At 43.0% G+C, this 21,337-nt stretch overlaps 1 protein-coding gene across 1 annotated transcript; it reads left to right on the top strand.

The window, feature by feature from the left end:
• Positions 1-202: 202 nt before the first annotated feature.
• On the top strand, positions 203-21,137 carry LOC119466379 (zinc finger protein 513; the record flags this gene model as incomplete). Its single annotated transcript, XM_037726886.2, has 4 exons — positions 203-371; positions 4,424-4,802; positions 9,487-9,530; positions 18,436-21,137. Coding segments are annotated over 4 exons (951 nt in total), but the record flags the coding sequence as incomplete, so codon positions are not given.
• Between the last annotated feature and the right edge of the window lie 200 nt (positions 21,138-21,337).

The raw sequence follows: 21,337 nt of genomic DNA, 5'->3' as shown, positions 1-21,337 counted from the left end.
GTGGTTTGCCATTTCTTCCCAGAATAAGTAAGGAGGCGATCTTTCACTAAATGATGGGAACCAAGAAAATGTTTCCTTGCCGTGAGCCTAAACAAACCAGTAGTAAGCACATTGTTTTCCTCTCTTGGGAGTCAAAATAATAATGCGAGTAACTGTCATCAATGGGCCTACTCAGCCCTGTGGCTGGGCCTTTCCAGTGTAACTTGGGTGTTTTTTTTTTCTCCACGCAGTTGCAGCAGGACGAAGCACTCGAGGCCAGGGGCGGTCATTTCTCCAGTGGTGGACGGTGCGGGAGAATGCCGAAGAGGCAGGCGCGACTGAACCGAACAAGCCACGCAAGTTTCGCCAGGTCGTCGGGAACGCCAATAAAGGTGCTGCTGTTCAGGGAAAGAAAATTGCCCAACGGAAAGATCCACTTCTGTGCAGCCTTTGCCCATACACCACGCGTCACTCGACCCACATGAAAGACCACATGCGAACACATAGCGGAGAGAAGCCCTTCAAGTGCACCAAGTGCCCTGCCGCGTTCACGCAGGCAGCACACTGTCGGCGCCACGTACTCACCCACTTGCGCCGGAAAACCTCGCTGACTTAATTATGTCCGTGTGATGCTCGTGTTAGCTCGTGCTTGAAAGCTCATGGCACTCATGTTGTGCAGATGTGTGGGGAAAAAACCGCATTAATATATGTTGTGTTAATTATATAAAGGGTCATAATGATCCCCAGTGCTTTAAACAGAATCGCAAAGGCAGACATATATTTACACGAGCATTGTTTTTCGTGGTCTGACGAAATGGAAAAGGGCTCAATGTAGAAGTTGAATACAGGCGAATCGATTATTCAGCAAAATGGAGCATTGCTGTTGAATAGCAGTGCTCCACCTCGAATAGACAGGATGACAAAGGCTCCGTATTCCTGATGTTAACTTGAAGCAGGCATACGCTGCCCAAGTGTTGGCCATTATTGAAAAACCACTATTTGGCAATCTCGGTTATCGACTCCATGACTATGGGCTTTTGTCTTATCTCTTTATGTTTGAGCACTGACATTGAAGAGCAGTGTGCCAACTAACCCGGGAATGTGTTCATTTGAGATATAGTAGCTTGAAATACATATGCATGTTTGTCTTGTGTTTCCATTTTGCATTGCCATTCACTAGTTTGTTGCACTTGGTTTTGATTGCAGCAGAAGAATGCTGGCTTGCTATCTTTATTAGTATATCTTGCCTTTCTGAATGGTAGTAAAGAGCAATATATATGTTCATATGGTTACATATGTCAACTTTGCCACGAAGTCTCCTATTTCATAGTATTGTAATCGACTTTGTGAAATTTTGTACAGAGAGCTATGTAAGGTTAAATTACGAACTAGTAAACATTGCTTGTCTTGTATTATGCTGCTTGTCTTATATTGTGAACTAAATTTCCTCAACTTGTTTCTTTTGAAAAGAAGTATCCATGTCCAGATCTTAAATTACTGCCAAAATATGTTCATATGGTTGCACTTCGTTGCACAAACCCTGATAATGTTGATGCATGGCACATTTAAGGGAAAGTGTTTTCTCATTTTCTGAATAAAGACATCCTTGCAGGGCACTCAGAAATTTTTTTTCTAAATTACACTTTTACAAGGGGGTCATTGGCTAGAATTTGACCTCTCTTGACTTAAGCCCACCTAAATGGATGTAAAATCTATAAGGTTGAGCCCAATATCGCCACGAAAAGATATGAAGAGTGCCAATAGGAATGTGAACACGGAATTTATGTTCAAAGCCGGTAATTTATTACGTGTGTGCCTACGATGGGAAGAGGTTGCATGAATGGGATTCTTCAACAGGTGAACAACATATAGCAGTGCTTAAAGGGCCCCTAAACCACCCAGAGGTGGAAATTTAGTTCTTGTGTTGCAGTTGTGCACGAGTCTACAACGAACACGTAGCCGCAAGAATTTTTGGAAATGGTGCCGTAATAGTGGAGTTACACGCGTTTGATTGAAACACGGCCCTCGCTCGTTTTGCTCTTTCCTTCGCTACTCTCCTCGTTAGCTGGTCTCTCCTCCTCGCCGAGTGCTCTTCCAAATGTCACGTGACATACGTCATCGCCGACGCGCTTCTCAAAACACTGTCCACTACCGGTTAAGGCACATCCACGCTAGCGGCAAATATACCGACGGCGAACCGGCCTCCAGTGCCATAGAACGTCTGCCGCACGAGAGGTGTCCAAAGTGCATCCAAAGCACGATCAACGGGATGGTTGATGACCGCGAAGCTGCGCACCTCCACCACTGCGACAACGAAAACATCGGCTGCAGCTTCTGTCCTAAGAAAAATAATTTCCGCTAGATAAAGCGATGCATGAATTGTACATTTTATGAAGAGCGATATCCACTGTCAAAGGTTAAACATGAACGAGAGCTCCGATACTTGTCGAGCTCAGCTGCAGTGCCCGGCTTCTGACGGGAGATGACTGGCTCGGCTGTGCTCGCATTGCAGCCGATGGCGCTGCTAATATCAGCGCATTTTTCTTCTTTGCGTACAATTATTGCAAAGAGCAATAACAAGGATAAGAAAATGTTGCGGCTTGCGAGCGTCGGTAATTTGTTCTGAAGCGCCGTTCGCTTTAGCTTTGAAGTGAAACGGAAAGGCCTAGGGACGATATCGGCGCATTCGAGCGATCAGCGGCAGTGAGGCTGCCGCACAAATGGGTCCCGGTCTCATCCTCTCTACAGCAAGGAAATCTTGCCGTTCGCGAGCAAAACTGCCGTCGAACGATGGCCCACGAATGGCAAATGGCGTGCGGTGAGTTACCGTGCCGGTAACGTGGACGAGCCTTAGCTACGAGCGACTCAGGGCTTCTCCGCTACCCGCTGTTGCTGCCGTGCCGGCCTGTGCCCATGCGAAGCGCGCCGCTACGGACCCTGTGTTGCACGCACGTGTAGAAAGGCCAACACTGTCGGACTCTGTTCGCGCAGCTAATCAGACCGCTAAGCACGACTGTGTTGGAATGTGACCAATTTAGCCGCCAGCAATTGCAGCCCGCACTTGCATTGTGGGCTGTAATTACCGACTTGCAAGTGCGCACAAGCGAGCAACACGACGAGGAAAGGCAGGGAGCACGCGTACCTGCTAGCAGACTAACTGGAAGTCGTAGGTTCTTGTTCGACCAATGGACATCGTCACCACCGTTGACATCACCAGATGCACCCTGATGACATTGTGCCGACCGCTGGGGATACCGGAAAAGCCAGGAGAGGAGGACGGCATTGTTTTTTTTATTTTGTGGCGCGCCCGCGGCGCATAGTGCTGCAGCATTTGGCATCGTTGATCGTGACGGCATTCTGAACTCGATGCGCATGCTTACTTTAAATGTTCAAAAAATATCTGAGGTGGTTTAGGGGCCCTTTAAGACGTACTGGTGGGCTAGTTTGTTAGCCTGGATGGAATATTGCAGCGCACTTTGAAACAACAACATAACACAGATTGAACAAACACAAGAGCTGTTAACAGTGCTTGTGTTTATTCATTCGGTGTTATGTCATTGTTTCGAAGTGTGCTGCAATATTACAAAATAACAATGTTTGAGGTTCTGACTGGTTCTCATGAATCACTAGCAAAGCATGTGTGCATACGTGAAGACGACGACACCGGTTGGTGAAATGGTGATGGAGATGTAAGGTGAGAAGCGCCTGAGAAAAAATGAAAAGGAGAGGAAGGCGGAAGAGCTGGCATTGCTGACGTGGATGAGAAGCAAGACAGTTGCATCTCCAGCTGTGCTCTGGAGATGGGAAGCAGCAGCTTCGGGGGACCATGGACTGGAGAAGGGACGTCCGAGAGTTGGCCGAGCTTTGGATTAGTGGTTCTGCACATTCCATCCCAGCTACAACTATGGGAAGACCACGAGTGGTGCATACTCCTGAGGAAGAAGCTGCCTACCGCGAGCATCAGCGAGAGTTGGCACGTGAACGGGCTCGTCGTCGCAGGGCGACCCCGAGCTGCACGCCAGAGATGCCGAGTTTAATTGGCAGCGCCGGGAGGCCGATGCCGAAGTGCGCGCCCGAGACGCGGAAACACATCGGCAATGCCGGGAGGCAGCTTTGCTGTTCAACCATCTTCACGGAGTGGAAGGGGCAGTGATTTCTTGTCATCGGACTACATAAGCACAATCCAGATTGAAAAGCTTTTAAAAAATTAAAAACTGTTCTACAGCGCTTTCCACATAACCGCTACTGGATTGGGCACCATAGATGATGCACTTTCCATCGCACTAAAATACACACACACAAAGAAAAAAGAAAACAGGTGTCGCGAACCTCAGAAGTCGTTCCCCGCAAATGGTTAACCACTCATCTTGCAAGTGTAGCATGTATTCCTGAGCATGGCCTAACTTGGCTCCTTCACTGCAGCGTTGTCATTTATCTCCCACAGATGCCGCAGCACCGACGAATTGCGGTGAAGGCACTTCGTTTCACCAGTCATGGACGGTGGATCCTTCCGAGGAGGCGGGCGATTCCGAGCCAAGCGGGCATCCTTTCTTACAAGGTGTCGGAGAGAGTGGTGCTCGAGTTTACAGGAACGGGAAGCGGAAAGAACCGCTTCACTGCAGCCTGTGTCCATACGCGACACACTATTCGACCCACTTCAAGGACCACATGCGGGTTCACAGTGGAGAGAAGCCCTTCAAGTGTACAAAGTGCCCAGCCTCGTTCACACAGAGGGCACACTGTCAGCGGCACTTGGTCACCCACGAACCCAAGAAGCCTCACCAACGTGCTGCGCTTGCACGTGCCTCTATTCGGAAAGCGAGGTTTGTCCCCTGAGGAAGTGTACAACCTGCAGTAAACTTACAAAACGAAAAGAAAGAGAAAAGAGCCTTCCTTGGCAGTTTCAAGGGGTACTGCCACAAATTTTGTTTCGTGACTTACACCTGCAACAGTAGCTTAGCAGTCATGTCGTTGGGCTGCAGAACAAGAAGTTTCAGGCTCGATGCCTTGCTGTGATGGCTGCTTTCCAGGGGAAGGAGTCTGGGGGACAAAATTAAATGCTCAAGTACTGCGCTTTTTGGGTGCTAGTTAGTAGTAGTTAGTAGGACACCAGGTAGTCAAAATTGTCCTTTGTAGCACAGTGTGTGTATTCAAGATGTTGAACCCCACAATAAAACCATTTCCAAATCTGCTAGTATGCTTGCTAGCACGCTTTTCTTATTTGCCCAACTAATGGTGGCACCGATCATGATCGTGATTAGATCAGGCCAAAGTGATCGGAGCTTTCTTTTGCTGCTTCTAAAGTACCAGAGTAAGAACACTGATGGCTGCTTTGGGGAGCCTGCCGGTAATTCGCGTTGGCGTTGTTTCCCATTTTACAATATAATAAAGTCATTGAGACATGAAATGGCCATGCTTAACTTTTTAGGTTATCATGTCTCGCATGCTGAAAGATGCGTAAAGCTCTGTCCATTTGCTCCACAGCTCCTGTTGTGGAGCAAATGAATGCTTTTCTACCAAGCCAGTTTCATTTGTAATGATTTAGTTGATGATCCCTTGTGGTTTGCTCTGCTTATAGTTACTTATGCAATGTAGAGAGCTGTGTTGATCTTATATTTCCAATTAGAATTTGTGGCAGAGACATGAGTGACGTCACGATCAGATTGACTGTGAGGAAAGTGAGGGCTTGGGATCTGTTTACTCTCGTCACAGGAGAGTAAAACTTGTGTTCCACTTGCTGCCACCATCATCGTGGTATTGTTGTCAATAAGGAGTCTTGTGAAGCTCACAAAAGCTTTTGTTCTAGTGGAGAAGAGATTAGTTTGGCTAAAACTGTCGATAGGGCAGTACAGCGATCACGGGGAGAGTGACGAGCAGTGCATAAGCAAGGCACATGGGAATTGAGAGGCCATTTATACAAAAGCTTGACGCCTCTTTTCATCCTTTGAAAACCTGTGCACGAAAAGCATTCAAGGGATTTGCACATGCTGCTGCTGTAGATGTTGGAGTTCGCTACATATTGTGCTTCCACTTAGTGTGGTATGGAGGAAAAGGTGCTCAAGCCTTTCCTTTACAGGGTAAAAGCTCCACCGTCATCACCAATGTTTGATGTTTATTGTGGGAAATTGGGTACTGAGTGCATGATGGCAACTTCACAGTCGACTCCCGTTAATTCAAAAGGTCGAAATGACAAACAGCGGCAAAATGAATGAATTCCAATATATTTTTATTGCTCGAGGTTGTCTACAATGTCTTTCTGCTTAGTGTTCTTGCGCGATTAGATCGTGATTAGATCAAGTCAAAGTGTTTAGCAGCACACTCTGGGACCTGACTCTTGTGCATGCTTTCATCATGAGCACACTTGCCAACCTATGAACTTTATAACTTGCAAAAACCTTCGTGCACAAAGCAACAGGTATAGCACACGCTTCTTTAAAGCTTGTCCTCAGCACCTGCCTTTCATGGGATCAGCACTCACTTCACTAATGATTTGTCTTTAGATCTAAATTTACCTTTAGATGTAAAGCACTCAAGCAGCAGCAAACATTGAACAGCAAAGACTGACAAGCAATGCAGTGTTTCTATTCACATCGACTTTTTCAGCAACTTGTTGCCGATGTTGCTTGCTTCAGTCTGCATAAACTTGCTCGCAGCCATTACTCCTCTTGCATCCTTTCAAAATCGTAAGCCTTCCAAATGTAGGTTCGGAGACCAACCACCAAAACTTTCATGAGAATAGAATCAAATTTATTTTTTGAATAGTGATGAAAACATTCACGAAATTGTAAAATGAGCCCAAATTCGTAGAGATTAAAAAAAATTGGGAAATTTGGCATGTATAACCACGTGAGCCATGACTATATCTTTCATGTTGTAGGACAAGTAAACAGTGCTAGTATGTGTGGATTGCAAAAAATGACTGCATTGCTATTAGCTGTCCAAACTGCCTCATGGGAAAGCTAGCTTTACAATTATGAAAAGGGCCTATAATTTAGAAATGCAGCAAGTAGGGCTTGTTGGTTGGGATTCATTCTTGAAGACTGTAACAACGCTGACAACAGACGGAAAAAGAAGGCACACAGATACATTTTTTCTCTGCCTTGTCTTTTGCACCTTTATTATCTTGAAAAATTAACCATACAATTTAATTTGTTTTCGGACTTATTGGCTTTGATAGGTAGTTTATCAGTCCTTGAAGAAGTACATAAATCCATTTGTTTTATTAGTGCTAACCAATGAGGCCATAACTTGGATGATAAGAATGAAACTTGAAAGAAGACTGGGGACCAGTTTACAAGCGGTAAACGGTAAAAGGATACGCCGACTGTTAAGAGACGGGAAGACGGCAGTATCTGTTATACAGCTGATATGGGTAGTTGATGTTATAGTTGCATTCAAGTGAAAAGAACAGAGTCAGGCAGATTGTGCAATGGTGTAGAGCAGGCTATCAGTAGTCTATCGGAGTACTACAATGAGTGCCAGGGGGAAAGGAAATGCAATAGGGGGCATGCAGCGAGATCAGGATATTTTCAGGCATAGGACTGGGGCAGCTTGTGCGAGACGATGGTAAGGAGGTCACTAGTAGGTGCCTCTGTTCTGCAGTCAATCTGTGACACCGTACACCGGAAAACGAGGAGTTAACAGCTTATAAGGCAAGTAGTCCAGCAGGAAACTTCTTTCTGTATTGGGCTACGCGTAGGCATTGCAGCTAATGACTGCGAGCGGTCCTCATGGAGCGTTACTAGCGAGAGTGTACGAGGTACAACACATGTGTTCTCACTATCTCTAGGCCCTGTGGTTTCAAGTAATTTATATGCATAGTCTCTTAGCTTCTATTCCAGATATGCTTTTGGCAATATTTGCCGCTAGTAATAGGTCGGAGGTATGTATGCATACAAAGTACCTAGGTACCATAAGTATAAAATGAAATGCAAAGATAGCAAATTAAAACACCTGATATGCATAATTACATGCAAGTGCGTCGTGTAATGGCTTTGTAGCCTGTCAATAAGCATTGAGTATAGCACCAAGTTTACAGTTTTGGAGTCTGAATAGAGACTATTACAAATGCAGGTGAACCTAGAAACGGAACAATGCATTGGAGTAGTGTCGGTATTGTTCACATTTTAGTTTATGCTGATAGTACCTATGTGCACTGAAGAATATTGTGTAAGTACTCCTTCAAAGCACAGATCTCGAAGAAACATCATGGAAACCACATTTGTCAGTGGCTTGAAAAAGCTTGAATGCATTTTCGCCTTGGGTTTCAAAGCCTATACTGCTTGTCACCCTATTGTGTAGCCCAGCACCCATGGATTACATATCATAATGATGAGCACTGTCTAGTATATTGTATATTTGAGGTGCATAACATTGACTTGGTTATAATGACATGTCGTTATTTTCATCATCCCTGTGAGCGATTGATGCTTGCTTTTTTTTTTTGCGATTATTGTAGCATGACCTGAGAACAGCTCACAATGAATGCAAGCAGTCGGGTTTCGATGCTGTCCAGTAGCCATCACTCGATAGTTCTATTCAGCAGAGCAGTTCCTATTGTTTTCTAGTCAGGCATGCTGTGCTTCACCACAGAGCATGCTGCTTGAGTGCATTATGACCGCCTGAAGTTGAAATAGTGCTTATTAAGCGAATTCATTTGCACTGCATTAGGCATTGTTATGATGTTTAGATTTATTTACTGCATATATCTTTAACAAAATAGCTGGAGTAGCATGCCAAGCTGTCAATCGGGGAAAGATCTCCAGCATTCCATTAAAGACATCCCTTTCTATCTTTCAGTTTATTGCACATTGCGGGATAGTAGCTTTTAAGTGGGTGTGAACTTTTTATTGATTCACACGGACCTTTTCTCCTTTAACTTGTATTACGGAAAAGTGCACAGCCATGGTTAAACTCAATATAGAGTCTGGAAGTTTGTTGCGAAAGAATGACTTTGCATGATTGCCTGTGGTGCAGTAGCGCACCTAGGATCTCTGCCGGGGAGGGGGGATATTTGGGGTGGGGAGCAAGCATTTTGCATGATATGCAATTTCCTTGTTTAGCCAGAAAAATCTAACAGCAAATAAAATGCCTAATATAATAATAATGACACCAAAGATGATGATGTTCTTCTTCAGCATTTTACTCAAAGTAGTTTAAGAGTGCATGAATAAATACAAGACAGTGATAGTGTTTTTGTTAATCCGGGGAAAATTCGACCTCAAGCCACCTCCTGAATTGTAATGACAATGTAAACAGAGCACTGAAGCTACACATCGGACTGGTGAGGCTGGACGCGTGGCGGGGAGGGGGGTTAACTCGGCTTCAGGGGGGGGGGGGTTACAACACCCAAAACCCTCCCCGTCGGTGCGCCACTGCTGTGGTGTGTTCGAACTTTTTTTTTCATAATAAATAGGTCCATATGGTTACGTATGTCTTGAAGTTTTGTCTGTATTTTGTGCTTGTTGGCTAGGGCAGTAACTGATGTTCTCATTGTCTTTTTGCAAGGGGCATGGAATGCTGCAATCAGCCAAGAAAACATGTGCTTGGAGGTCAGTGGTCTTGCAGGCTTATTGTCTTGGAATGGTATCTAGAGCAGTGCACAGGCTTGAGCTTACCCAAAAGCTCGGGCTGGCCCACGGGCCGGGTTTGTGTCAGATAAGAGCGCTTTGATGTTGGCCCTCGGAGCTCCGGAGTCCGGCTTGGTCTTTAGTTGTGCCCAAAATAGGCCCAGTTATGTTATCTGTAGCTTTGGAAAACTGCTCACTATGAAAATTACTGCATTTAGCACATTTTGGGTCAGTAGCACCTGTCGGTCTAGAGAAAAGCAGGGGCAGGCGGGCCACGACACTTTAGCGATATGCTCCACCGATTAGCGTTACGCTAGCAGCGCTCCTCAGTCTCTGACAAAATGATACCAATTCCAAGCCCACCTTCGCTCCAATTTTTCAGTCTTCACAATACTACGAAACTCTGGTCAATGTGGTTCTCGGGCTATTAAGACCTCCAATTTCTTGAGGTGAGCTGCACGCTAGCAGCAGTGTATTATGGAATTCTGAAAGCCACTAGACGAGCATATTTAAATTTACAATCATGCCAATTTTAATTGTTTGCTGGAATTCTAGCATTGTACTGTGCAATTGTTATTCGAGATTCAAGAGTCAGATGAAATGGCTACTAGTGCGTACAACAGTAGTCAACTATGTCTTCTCTATACGAATATACGAGTGTTACAACAGTAGTCACCTATGTCTTCTCTATACGAGTTTTCACTCCATCTCTTTTCCACTATATATTGCTATACAATCATCTGGAATATACAGTAGGGGCATTCATATGACACAGCAATGCACAGGTATAATAAATAGAGCATGTAGTTTCTTGTTCTTTTACCTGTTTATTTGTCAGCAACAACTTCAGTGCTAAACCTCACACAGTCAAACCTTTCTCATAGCTAAGTATCTCCACGTGGCTAGTATCCTCGCAATAACTGCGAACTGGACCATGGTTTGTTAGGCTAAAGGGTTAATGGGCTGAATTGGGCTGGACCAGGTCAGGCAGGGACTAAATCTTTCAGGCCTGGGTCAGGTGCAAGTCGGGTTTGAAGCAGTCGAGTTGGGCCAGAAAAGATGGCCTGTACAGTGCTCTAATGGTATCTCACTGGGGCACAACATCTCATTAAGGATGTCGTAGTCACATTGTGCATGTATTTCAAATATTTGCAAGTGTGCTGCGATTTCAGAGTACACTATTTTCTATAGAAACATTCCGTGCTGTGGGATGCTTAGATTTGACAATGCACAGCGCTTCTTTTTTAAGTTGGCATTGCTGCTTATGGAGAAAAGAATGCATGCCTACATTAAAATTAACTTCTGTATCTTCTTTCTGGTGGGTCATTCTGTAGGGTCTTTGTGCATGCTTTTGACAGCTGCAGCTTTTTTGATCCATTCTTGCTGCTTTTTGTTGTGCTTTCTAATGTTATGCTTTATGATACTTTCTTTGATTGCTTATTCTTCATGAGATGAGGTGAAATATTATGTGTTGTAGTTTTGTTACTACTTTGGTGCTAGCTGAACAAGTGGGCTGCATTTTGTTCATGCCATACAGAGAAGGTCTGTTAATTGTTTGCCCTAAGATTCCAGGGTTAGGTTCTTGATCGAACACTTCCAAAATGCGACTTTCAGTGTGCGTTGATTGGCTGACTGGGGAAAAGTTGTGGATGTTTTGAATTGAGCTTAGACAGGTGCACTTCTTATCAGCCTTATTTCAGTCTATTATCAGCCTTTTATCAGCTTTATCGATCTAGTCAAGCACAGTGACAGAAGTGTACTCTGCAGATCTTTTGGCCAAAAATCAAATGTTTGTTTGGCATAGTTATTTTGGCCATGGAGCTGTTGTGCAGCTTTTCGTGATGTTAAATGCCTTTCACAATCTTCCTCTCGGTAATGCACACACTGTTAATGTTCGAGCAATATGGCTTTGTAAATTCAAGGAATTAAAGTAAGTTATATGAAAGGTGACACAGAATGGTTATTGTACCCACAGCACAAGATGACAACTAGTCTTATTTGGGATCACTCAGTGTCATGGCAGTTACTTGTTCATTAAGAGTACAAACACGCCATTTTCTTGCTAGTCTGTGGGAACCAGGAGTGCTTCATTTATCTGAGCACTCGCACGTGTCATACCATTTAGTCTATATGCTCGGACAAGTGTCGTTCGGCCACCATATCTACAAAACTCTTTTTGCTTATCCTGAAAAGAAGCTAGCAACGTCAACATTTAGACATTGCAAACTTTGATATTTCCAGTGTATCCAAGTGTACCTTGGGCACTGTTGCACTGAAAGCACCAATATCGGTGGCCGTGAAGTTGGCCTCACTATGTGGCACTCATCAGATGTGACAAGTTTGTGGAAATTTGGTAATGGAGTTGGAAACGTTTCATTCACAGACGTTCATGTGGGATCAGAAAGTACACTTTGGCGCATGCCTAATCACAGAAAAACTGAGTCGGACAATGCTCTGGTCGATTACACAATGCCCCATTCACGTACTTAAATTGCAGTTCTGAAGTGCCAGGAGGGGATTGCCAGATTTCCTTGGACTGTGCTTCCCTACCCAATATACGGAATCATTCATCCCCTCTTATTGAAAACATCTCACTGTATTCAAACCACCATAGCAGTTTCGATTTGGAATGCAAGCCTGCAAATAAATCTTCACATTTTACGCACCCATGTTAGCCATCAGGCTGACAGATTTTTTTTTCCCACATGAAGCAGAAATGTTAAAGTTGTGTGACACCTTCATTCAAATGTAATTATCAAGCAGTGAGAGGGCATCCAAGATTAAAATTTTTCATACAGAATTTCTATTCATATTGCGCAAACTTTTCAGATTGTATGTAAGACCTGTTTACTAGGAGAAAAGTGAAGCAGTTGAAATTATTGTGCAATACAAAATAAAATTGAACTGAAATTCATCGATTATTCTCAAAGTTGTGGGGTGTGGCAGGAGCATGAATATACAGTAATTTGTTGTCTTGTTGCAGGAAGTTAAGTATTATTTGCTTCCTTGAATTCTGCATGAGTGCAATTTGTTTTTGCTACCAACACATTTCCTGATGTAGTACATTTCATGTTTTATGTTTCTGTATTCTTTATTACTGTTCTTGTTCTGTATGCCTGGTTGCACTGTTCTTTCTTCTCCATCATGCGTTTGTCGTCAACATTGCTGGCAGTATGTATAGAAAAAATTGTCACACTGAATACAGCGCAGTGTAACAAACACAGATGTAAGGAATTATTGGATATAACAAAGTAAATGGGAAATGTTTCTTGCCAAGATCAACATGTAAGGAGTAAATGTTGATAACGCATATCTTTGTGTTGTGTGCGACATTATTGTATCCCCTTCAGGCACTAATTAGTTCTGTCTATTGAAAATTTATTTTCACAGCATCTTCAGAACAGATGGAGAATTTTAACAATTTTTAGTGTGTTTTGTCAAGTTTATAGAATGTGGACTCCATGCCTGTACGGGAACGTCAGATATGAGAACATCACCCATTTCACGCTTAGCATACTACTTCCCATCTTGCCATTTGAATAATATGTCTGACATAAAAACATTGTGAAAAACAGTAAAAGTGAACCCATATGTGATGACAAGCTGAAGTGAGGGCAACCAACCTGCCATTTAATTTGTAACTCATTCTGCTAAAAAATTTAACACTTACTATTCAAATCTTCAGCACAGGTCCAATCAGAAGTGTTTCAAGATGCTTGCAACACATTTTTAAAATGTTACTTTCATCAGCGCTTTTGCTTTTGACACACTATTCTTTGGCGTGTGCAGTTGAACACTCAGCGCCTAGAGGGGATAATGAGGATTGGCTGTACTAGTGAGGTCTTTTCACCAAGTGCTATAACAAATTTAACCTAAATTGTTTCTTTCTAGTACGAGTGCGGCAGAAAAAAAATGTTGATATCGAATACCATACGTACAATAGTGTCTTTGTGTCAAATTCAGCTGTTATAAGGAGTTTCAGCTGTACGGGTGATGTGCTTTCGCAAAGTGTGTAACACCTATTTGGTAACTTAAATCTTTTATCCTTCTGGGTCATTCAAGAATGCTATGTGCATAGTTAGTGTTTCAAAAGAGCACAATTCATGACTGTGAAAATATGATCTCATGCGCAGTGTTCGACCTTGTACAGGAAGGCACGGCCACACTAGGTTCACTTTCACATGAAGCCATAAAACTCTGCGAATATTACGCAAGATTATGCAATGTGCCTTGCAGGACACGCAGTTAGCTTTCTGTGCAAATTGCTTGTGTTTTGAGTAAATACTTGCCAAGAAGTACAATGGAGTATCCATACTTTCTGGGTGTACAAAATTAGAGGTACAAAGTGCGGTATGTCAGAAACAGCTTACCATTTTAAGGTGTTCTAATTTAGTGGTGTACTTCTGCCACTTCTGCTGCCCGGCGTAGCTTATTTTAGTATATGTGGTGCTAAACCAAATCAGCTGTATTATTTCTTACATGGTGCAATGTTTTGTTTCTCATGTCTGTTGCTTGGGAAGGTGCGTGAATTGTTTCTAGTGCGTGTTTATTTCAGGGAATGCATTGGAACTCGCACTGTTGCTTATATGTTAATCCTTGTATGTCTGAAATGGGGAGATATTTTACGTAGCCTAAAGCTTGGATGATGGTCTGATACAGTGTTTTCACTGCAGAAGACATGGTGTGGCAATAATTTTTGCACTTTCCTATGAAGTGCCCATTACTGTACTGGTTTTTGCTCAATGGCAGACAGTTACATTGCCAGAAAGCACTGTGTTTTGATTGGATGACATTCAACTCCATGTCAAAGTGGTTACCTTCCAATTTGGGTGGAATACAAATATGCTTGTAGACCATGTTTGGGTGCATGTGAAAGAGTTCAAAAAAATCCAGAACTCCTTACTACGACGTTCTTCATAACCCACTGTGCAATTTCCAGACAATAAACCTAGTAATTAAAATAAACCTTCTAGAAAATGGTAGTTTTTATGGTCCCTAAATAAAGTGTTTCTTTGTGAACTCTCAGTATTTATGAACTTGCTAATTTAAATCTATTGTGAAACTTAAAAACTCAGCGAGCTGTGCAATGACTAGGTTTTCTGTTTTCTCATTTATTAATGCCGATTGCAGATGTTGAAACGCACAATTGCGAGCTAAAATGCGACAATCTTCTATCCTTTGGAAAGCTCCATTTTTCATCCAATACATGCTGCACGAAGTTGAAAACATGTGCGCAGTGCACATGTGCTTGTTTAAACAACACAGTACAAGTACAAATTCCAGATAGTGCGGTAGCACCAGAAGTGATTTCAAACATTGCTTTCATGGTATCAGAACTTTTGCTCATGACACCCAAACGAGATTGAAATGCAAAACTTTTGTGATGCAGCTCTTTCCAAACGCTGTGCAGGCAACCTCCAACTTGCCAGAAAACCAGTACCAACGCAGTCAACCGAGACTGATGTTCTGAAAGTCGTGTAGCTATTCTTGTTATTAACTGTAGGGGTGTGTAAATATTCGAAACTTTCAAAAAACTAATATTGCCCTATTTATTCAATTTGATCTTCAATTCGAGTAGTCACTATTCATAAATATGAATATCTTGCAGATAGTTTTCTAACTCAACCCGCTAACTTTGGGATGAATTTATTTTTAGCAGCCGTAGTAGACAATAAATGTGGGAAGTTATGTAGTGGAGTATGCTGTACATCAGTCGGGGAGCTAGGCTTCTAGAGCTAAGCCACTATCACGGTGTAAGATATATACTCTTTAGGTGAGGACACTCGCGAGACACAATCGACCAGATAAAGTAGCAAAGGCGCGCGCCGATCGGCCCGGTGACGGCAGCGGATACCTATCGGCAGTACGACGCAACTTCAACACAGAAAACTTTTTTTTGGTTTAATCTCCCATTGGTATAGCAACCGGTGCTTCGCGGGAAATCCAAAATGATTGAGTGACGCGCAAAAGTAGGTCACCGGGGAGAGCATAGAACTTGGGGGCGAGGGCATGTGCGCGTTCCTTGTCCGTGCAAGCTCTCGCCTGCGTTCTAACTGAAGTTGCGTCGTTCCGCCGATAAGTATTCGCTGCTGTCACCGGCCCGACAGACGCGCGCCGTTGCTACTTCATCTGGTCTATCGCGTCTAGCAAGCAAGCCGAGAAGTGTCTCCACCTAAAGAGTATATACCTTACACCGTGGCCACTATTATTCACACTCGCCTATGACACCTGAGTATGCGAACAAGCTGCTTGCTTTATCCTAATGCTCAATTTGTGTTTTAATAAGCAATGCTTCAAAATTAATGTGCAGTGTTATAAAAGAAACTTTCTAACATTGTAAATATTCTGCGTTGCAAAGATCGTTTTGAATTTATGCTGAGAATGGCTGGTTCATTATCGAAAACTATTCTAAAGGTATTCGAGTTGATTCGCTACTGGCACTGTTCGATTCATATTCGATTCAGTCTCATAAATTACTATTCACACATCCTTTTATTCTGTGACACAGTGTTGTGTGCTTGCCGCTGTTTGAATCTTGATGTCTTGAGCTTGAGCTTATTGCTGCAAGAAGGGGCAGGTGATGTGTACACCCAGTAGAAATAAGCTTGCATGAAATGTTGCCTTCTGTCACTTTTAAATGCAGCTTTGTTTTTGATCACTGGTGAAAATCACAAACAATTGATGTTCTGGAGCATTCATTTACTGTTAAGTCCAACATGTAATGCAATGTATGTGTTTTATATTTTGGGCATGTCAAGATTGCTTCTTTATTTCGGTACCACAGTGCTTATGAATTGAACTGTATTTTTGGCCTTGTTTAGTTGTGCACAACCATTTCTTGGGCATATTATGCGCGTCACTAGACTTCTATTCGTATTTCATGGCCATGAAATAGTCCATTATGTTATATTCAGGTGTGTATTTTATACAAGATTTTAAATTTTTTGTAGCCCACGACCAGCAAATGTAAAGAACAAGCTCCTTAAGGCTATGAAAACGTAACTTGTGCCTTTTTAGCTGCTTGCTGCATTGAAAGCAGAGATGAGACAAATCAAATGCATAGGCCAATAACATCAATAAAATTTGACAGCTTTGAATCTGCTCAGCAAGCTCATTTCAGTAAGTGTCTGTGTTACAAATTATGGGAAAATATAGTGTCTGCCTGGCCACCCTAAATTTTAGCAATGTTGAATGTGCATTGTAGTAGTAAGAAATTTATTACAATATTTTTGCTGACAATTTACATTTAAGAAACTTGTGTCTGAGTCAATACGCTCTGTATTTTATTGAGGGCGCATTCCATGTATTTCGTAATACAGAAATTTGCGTTCTGAGAGATTTTTTCGCCTGCTTACCAGTGCAAGGGGCAGTTGCAGAAACCATTTTTCGGAGGGGTAACCAGAGTTATAACCTCAAAGCATGAACCTTTGTGCAAGCAATAGGAAGTTGCTACATATAATAAGTTGCTGAGTGTTGAAGAGTGTCATTTGCATGAAACTTGTTAAGTCACTTGGCATCCTAATATGCTGTCATTTATGTGGAGCTTTTTGAGCATAGCTAAACTTACCGATGAAATGCTTCATGCAAACAGTCCCACATTTCTGTGTACTTTTGAGTATATTCTGTGCTTTTTGAACGCTGCTAATGCAAGCCCTTTGCATCTTCTTCTTTCTGGGCTTTTACGTGTCAAAAGCAGTTCTGATTATGAGGCACATTACATCATTACCAGGCATAGGAATGCTTATCGTTGTTTAAGATTTAACATAACCTGTTCCATACAGTGATGCACATTTTTATTCCAACAACTTTTAACTGAATATTTTGCACTTACTGCTGCTTTGTTCTTGCTCATACCTTGCAGCAACATTACATTTCTTGGTCTGCACCATTGGTAGAACACTCGTCATTATTGAGGAAGTAATATAGCCAACTCGAAGGAAAGAGAAAACTATGAAACATGACTACCTTTCGAATAGACTTATTGGAAAACCCTTGTATCATCACACATTCATGCTTGCCTATGCTGTGACTGTGTTATAAAAAGAGGGTTTCTATCTTATTCTTAGTTGATAGTTAGCACTTGTGCTATTATGTGTAGTCCTTTGTGCTGTCTTTAGTGCTATGTTATTCTTAACAATGCTGTGCCACTTGGCCTGCACGTCTACACTTCTCAAGTGTGTGGCATTGTTGTTCACTTGGTTCGTTCAAACTTTTATTTGCTGACAGAAATCAAAGCCAGTCTGTGTTTCTGACCTCTAGTAATTTCAAGGAGTTTAAGAACTCGCATACTACATTGTCTTTGATGAATTACTCACATTTGCAGCATATGACGCAGTGCTTTCCCCTTGGTACGAATAGTCCCTTTTCTTGCATCTACATTTTAATCTCAAGTGTATCTCTATGAGCTTACAGAAAAATTATTTGGAGCCAGATGGTAGAGATATGCATTTGACACGTGCCAATACATTTTGACCACGTCCAACATGGTACAAGCTCTTGTAGAGTGGAAGCAGTAGCACAAGGTTAACAAGGTGGTTACACTCATAATTTGTACCATGTGAACAGCAAGAAGCTGTGTCTACTCTGGTGGTAAATTTCACAAATCAACTCTGCATTAACTCAATCTTTTGACAACACTGACGGTGTTGATGTTATTTATTACCGAATTAATTGTGCATTCAAAGAAACCACGCATTACCAAACGATGCTGACAAAAAAAACGAAAACCAGCAGTGGGCGTAAAGCCTTCTTGGAAAGTTGTCGGAATAAAAATGTGAGTCACTCTAATGGGCACATCTACTCTTCCCTGTAGTTTGGCCCTTACAGTGTGACACGAGTGTTTTCTCTCCCTGCAGCCGTGTGACATGAGTGTTTTCTCTCCCCGCAGCAGGACGAAGCGTTCGAGGCAAGGGCAGATCATTTCTGCAGCTATGGTCGGCGACGGAAAATTCTGAAGAGGCAGCCGAGACTGAAGGGATCAGGCCACGCAAGTTTCGCCCGGTCTTCGGGAGTTCCATTGCAGCTGCCACTGCTCGGGAAAGGAAATGTGGAAAGAGGAAAGATCCATTCCTTTGCAACCTTTGCCCATACACCACGCACTATGTGACCCACATGAAAGACCACATGCGAATGCATAAGGGGGAGAAGCCCTTCAAGTGCACCAAGTGCCCCGCTGCGTTCACCCAGGCGGCAAATTGTCGGCGCCACATACGCACCCATGATTCCGAGAAAGCCCCGGTGACATGATTTCGTGTTCGTACGCTCATGCTTTGAGTGGCAGTTGTGCTCTGTGGAGATGGGCACAAAGGAATGCGTTAACAGGTGTTGTAAACACAACATAAAGGATGTCGCTGCTCTAGAGCGAGTTATACAAGACAACAAAGATACATGAACAGCAAGCATGGTGCAGTGGAATCTCGATACGATTCTTCATAATACGTTTTTCGTGATGTTTTTTTCTCTTATATACGAGTTTTTTATTTACAATTATTTTCGGATAATAGGATTTTCGGATATGTTTTATTTTCAGGTTCCCGTGAAGGTTGTATCAACGAGATTCCACTGTAATTGCTCGTTTCAGTCTGGTGAGATAGAAACGGGCCCTGTGTAGGAGAAACTTAAGTCCGGAGAACTCTGAGCTTTGACGTAGCTGTTATCCAGTTATTCGTGCTCCAGTGTTAATAGGCGAATACTATGTGGAGCCATGTAGAAATAATAGAGTGACGAAGGCACACTTACAATAAACGCAGGCTCTGCCATTTGTCATATTAATTGAAAGAAGGGTGCCAATGGGAGCCACCAGCCACCAGAATGAGGACAATGAAATGTGCAGTGGTTTGTGTTGTCTACATGGGAAGCATTATTAAAGGATATCTGTATGGCAAGCTGTTACTTATAATCAAATTCGTGACAGTTTGTGTGCTTGTGCCCATCTCTTCATGCTGGAGCACTCAAATTCCAGTAGCAGTGTATCAATTAACCTGGAAGTTCTTTTGAAATAAAGCAACTTAAAAAGCATGCATGCTAATCTTGTATTCCAATTTTGCATTGCCCACCACTAGCTTGTTGCACTACATGGACTTGATTGCATAAAAAAATGTCGCAGTTTCACCCGAAAATTGTAGCATTGATTGTGATAACAAAGTGTTAAACAACAACACGAAGCAAGGCTCGTAGTTTCGTTGGTCATAAAAATTGCAGTGAACATTTCCTGTACCCACAGCAGATTACCTCCAAGATAGGCTTGCACAGTCGTGCTCAATTGCTATTCGCAGCCGCCCCCTACTAGAAGAAACGTGCCAACCGGCCAGCTCCCCCGCTTCTAGCGTGCACTCACCTTACCGCTTCCCCACTTGCGCTTACAAGGAGACCACACGCATTCGCCCCACCCCCCTCCCTGCACGTGAGACGCCCCCTCACCAACCGGAATCCTCATCTCTGCCTTACACCTACAGCACACGGTGCGAGGCCACGATCTTATCACACTTAAACTTTACACGGAACATTACGGTGACAGTGACACCAATGACGATGGCGGCAATTTGTGTGCAGCGTCCACGTAATTGCTATCGCGAAAAATTGTTGGCTTGCGGTAGACATAGGTAGTCATTTTATTGCGATAGCAATTATGTGGGCACTCCAGGTGCAGTTCTGCTGTGGCCGTGATGTTCCGTATAAAGTCTAAGGGCAACAGCGTCATCCATGCGAGCTGTATGCTGTATGTGAGTGAAAGCGTGCGAGAGTGAGCCGACGGCGGCTCTATCTCGCACGCGCAAGGGAGGAAAGCGGGAAGTGTGCCGTTTTCTGTCGCATGCAAGGCACCGGAGGGAGTGGAGGGAGGTGTTCTACTCCGGTGGCTGTTGTGTATGGCACGGCAGCGCGGGCCCTATCTTAAAAGCAACCTGGGATGGGGAAAGAGTCCAGGCATCTAGGCGCACCGACAGCCGATAGCTTTGTGTGCGCTATGTTCTCTCCGCTTAGTTCACATTGAAGCGAGAGGCAGCACAAAGGTCAATTCGCTCGCTCACTCCAGCATTTTGACAGCGAGTTTATTGTGGTCATCGAGTGAGATGTGTTCATGTTTGTTTGCGGGTGTGGGACACCATGCTTGATAATTTAGTAAGCTAATGTTCACAAGTTTATACAGCTGATAAACTACTACCCTTACTTCGTATAGCTGTCTACAAATTTGCGATCACAATCGATGCTTCGCCTTTTGGCCGAACTTTTTCTTTCTTTTTTTTTACCTCTCTGAATAGTATTGGTCTGGAGCACAATGTTGTTATAGCTATGTATTTCATTACTCTGTCACCAATTGAACTGTTTGAATGAATTTCTCAAGGGAGCTATGTATATAAGGATAAATACTATTGAAAATAAATTAACATTGCTTGTCTTTCTGTAAGCTTTAACGTTTTCTCAACTTGCACTTTGTTGTAAAAAAAATGTCTCGACATCTGCAAGCACAGCCTGAAAGAGGCTTTTGCAAAATTGTCTGATATTGAATCTATGTTTATGCGTGAGTGACTGCATTTAAGTGAAAATGTTTTTGCTTTGTCTGAATAAAGACATCCTTGCAGTGCTTTCAGAGCCTTTCTCTAATTTGTGCTTCAACATGAAGGTGAATGTTAGAAGTGCATGTGTGCATCAACATGATGGAAAAAAACTGAAGTGAACGGGTACTTTTTTGCATATGATAGGGTCTATTACTAAGGCATTCAGGCTAGAGGCTTTTTTTTTTTTGCTGCTTCTACGCACCAGTAAGAACATTAATGGCTGCATTGGAGAGT

This window comes from Dermacentor silvarum, chromosome 10 (genome assembly GCF_013339745.2).
Source record: "Dermacentor silvarum isolate Dsil-2018 chromosome 10, BIME_Dsil_1.4, whole genome shotgun sequence".
NCBI lineage: Eukaryota > Metazoa > Arthropoda > Arachnida > Ixodida > Ixodidae > Dermacentor > Dermacentor silvarum.
Note: the sequence above shows the minus strand (reverse complement) of the source record. Positions and strands in the feature narration are given on the sequence as shown.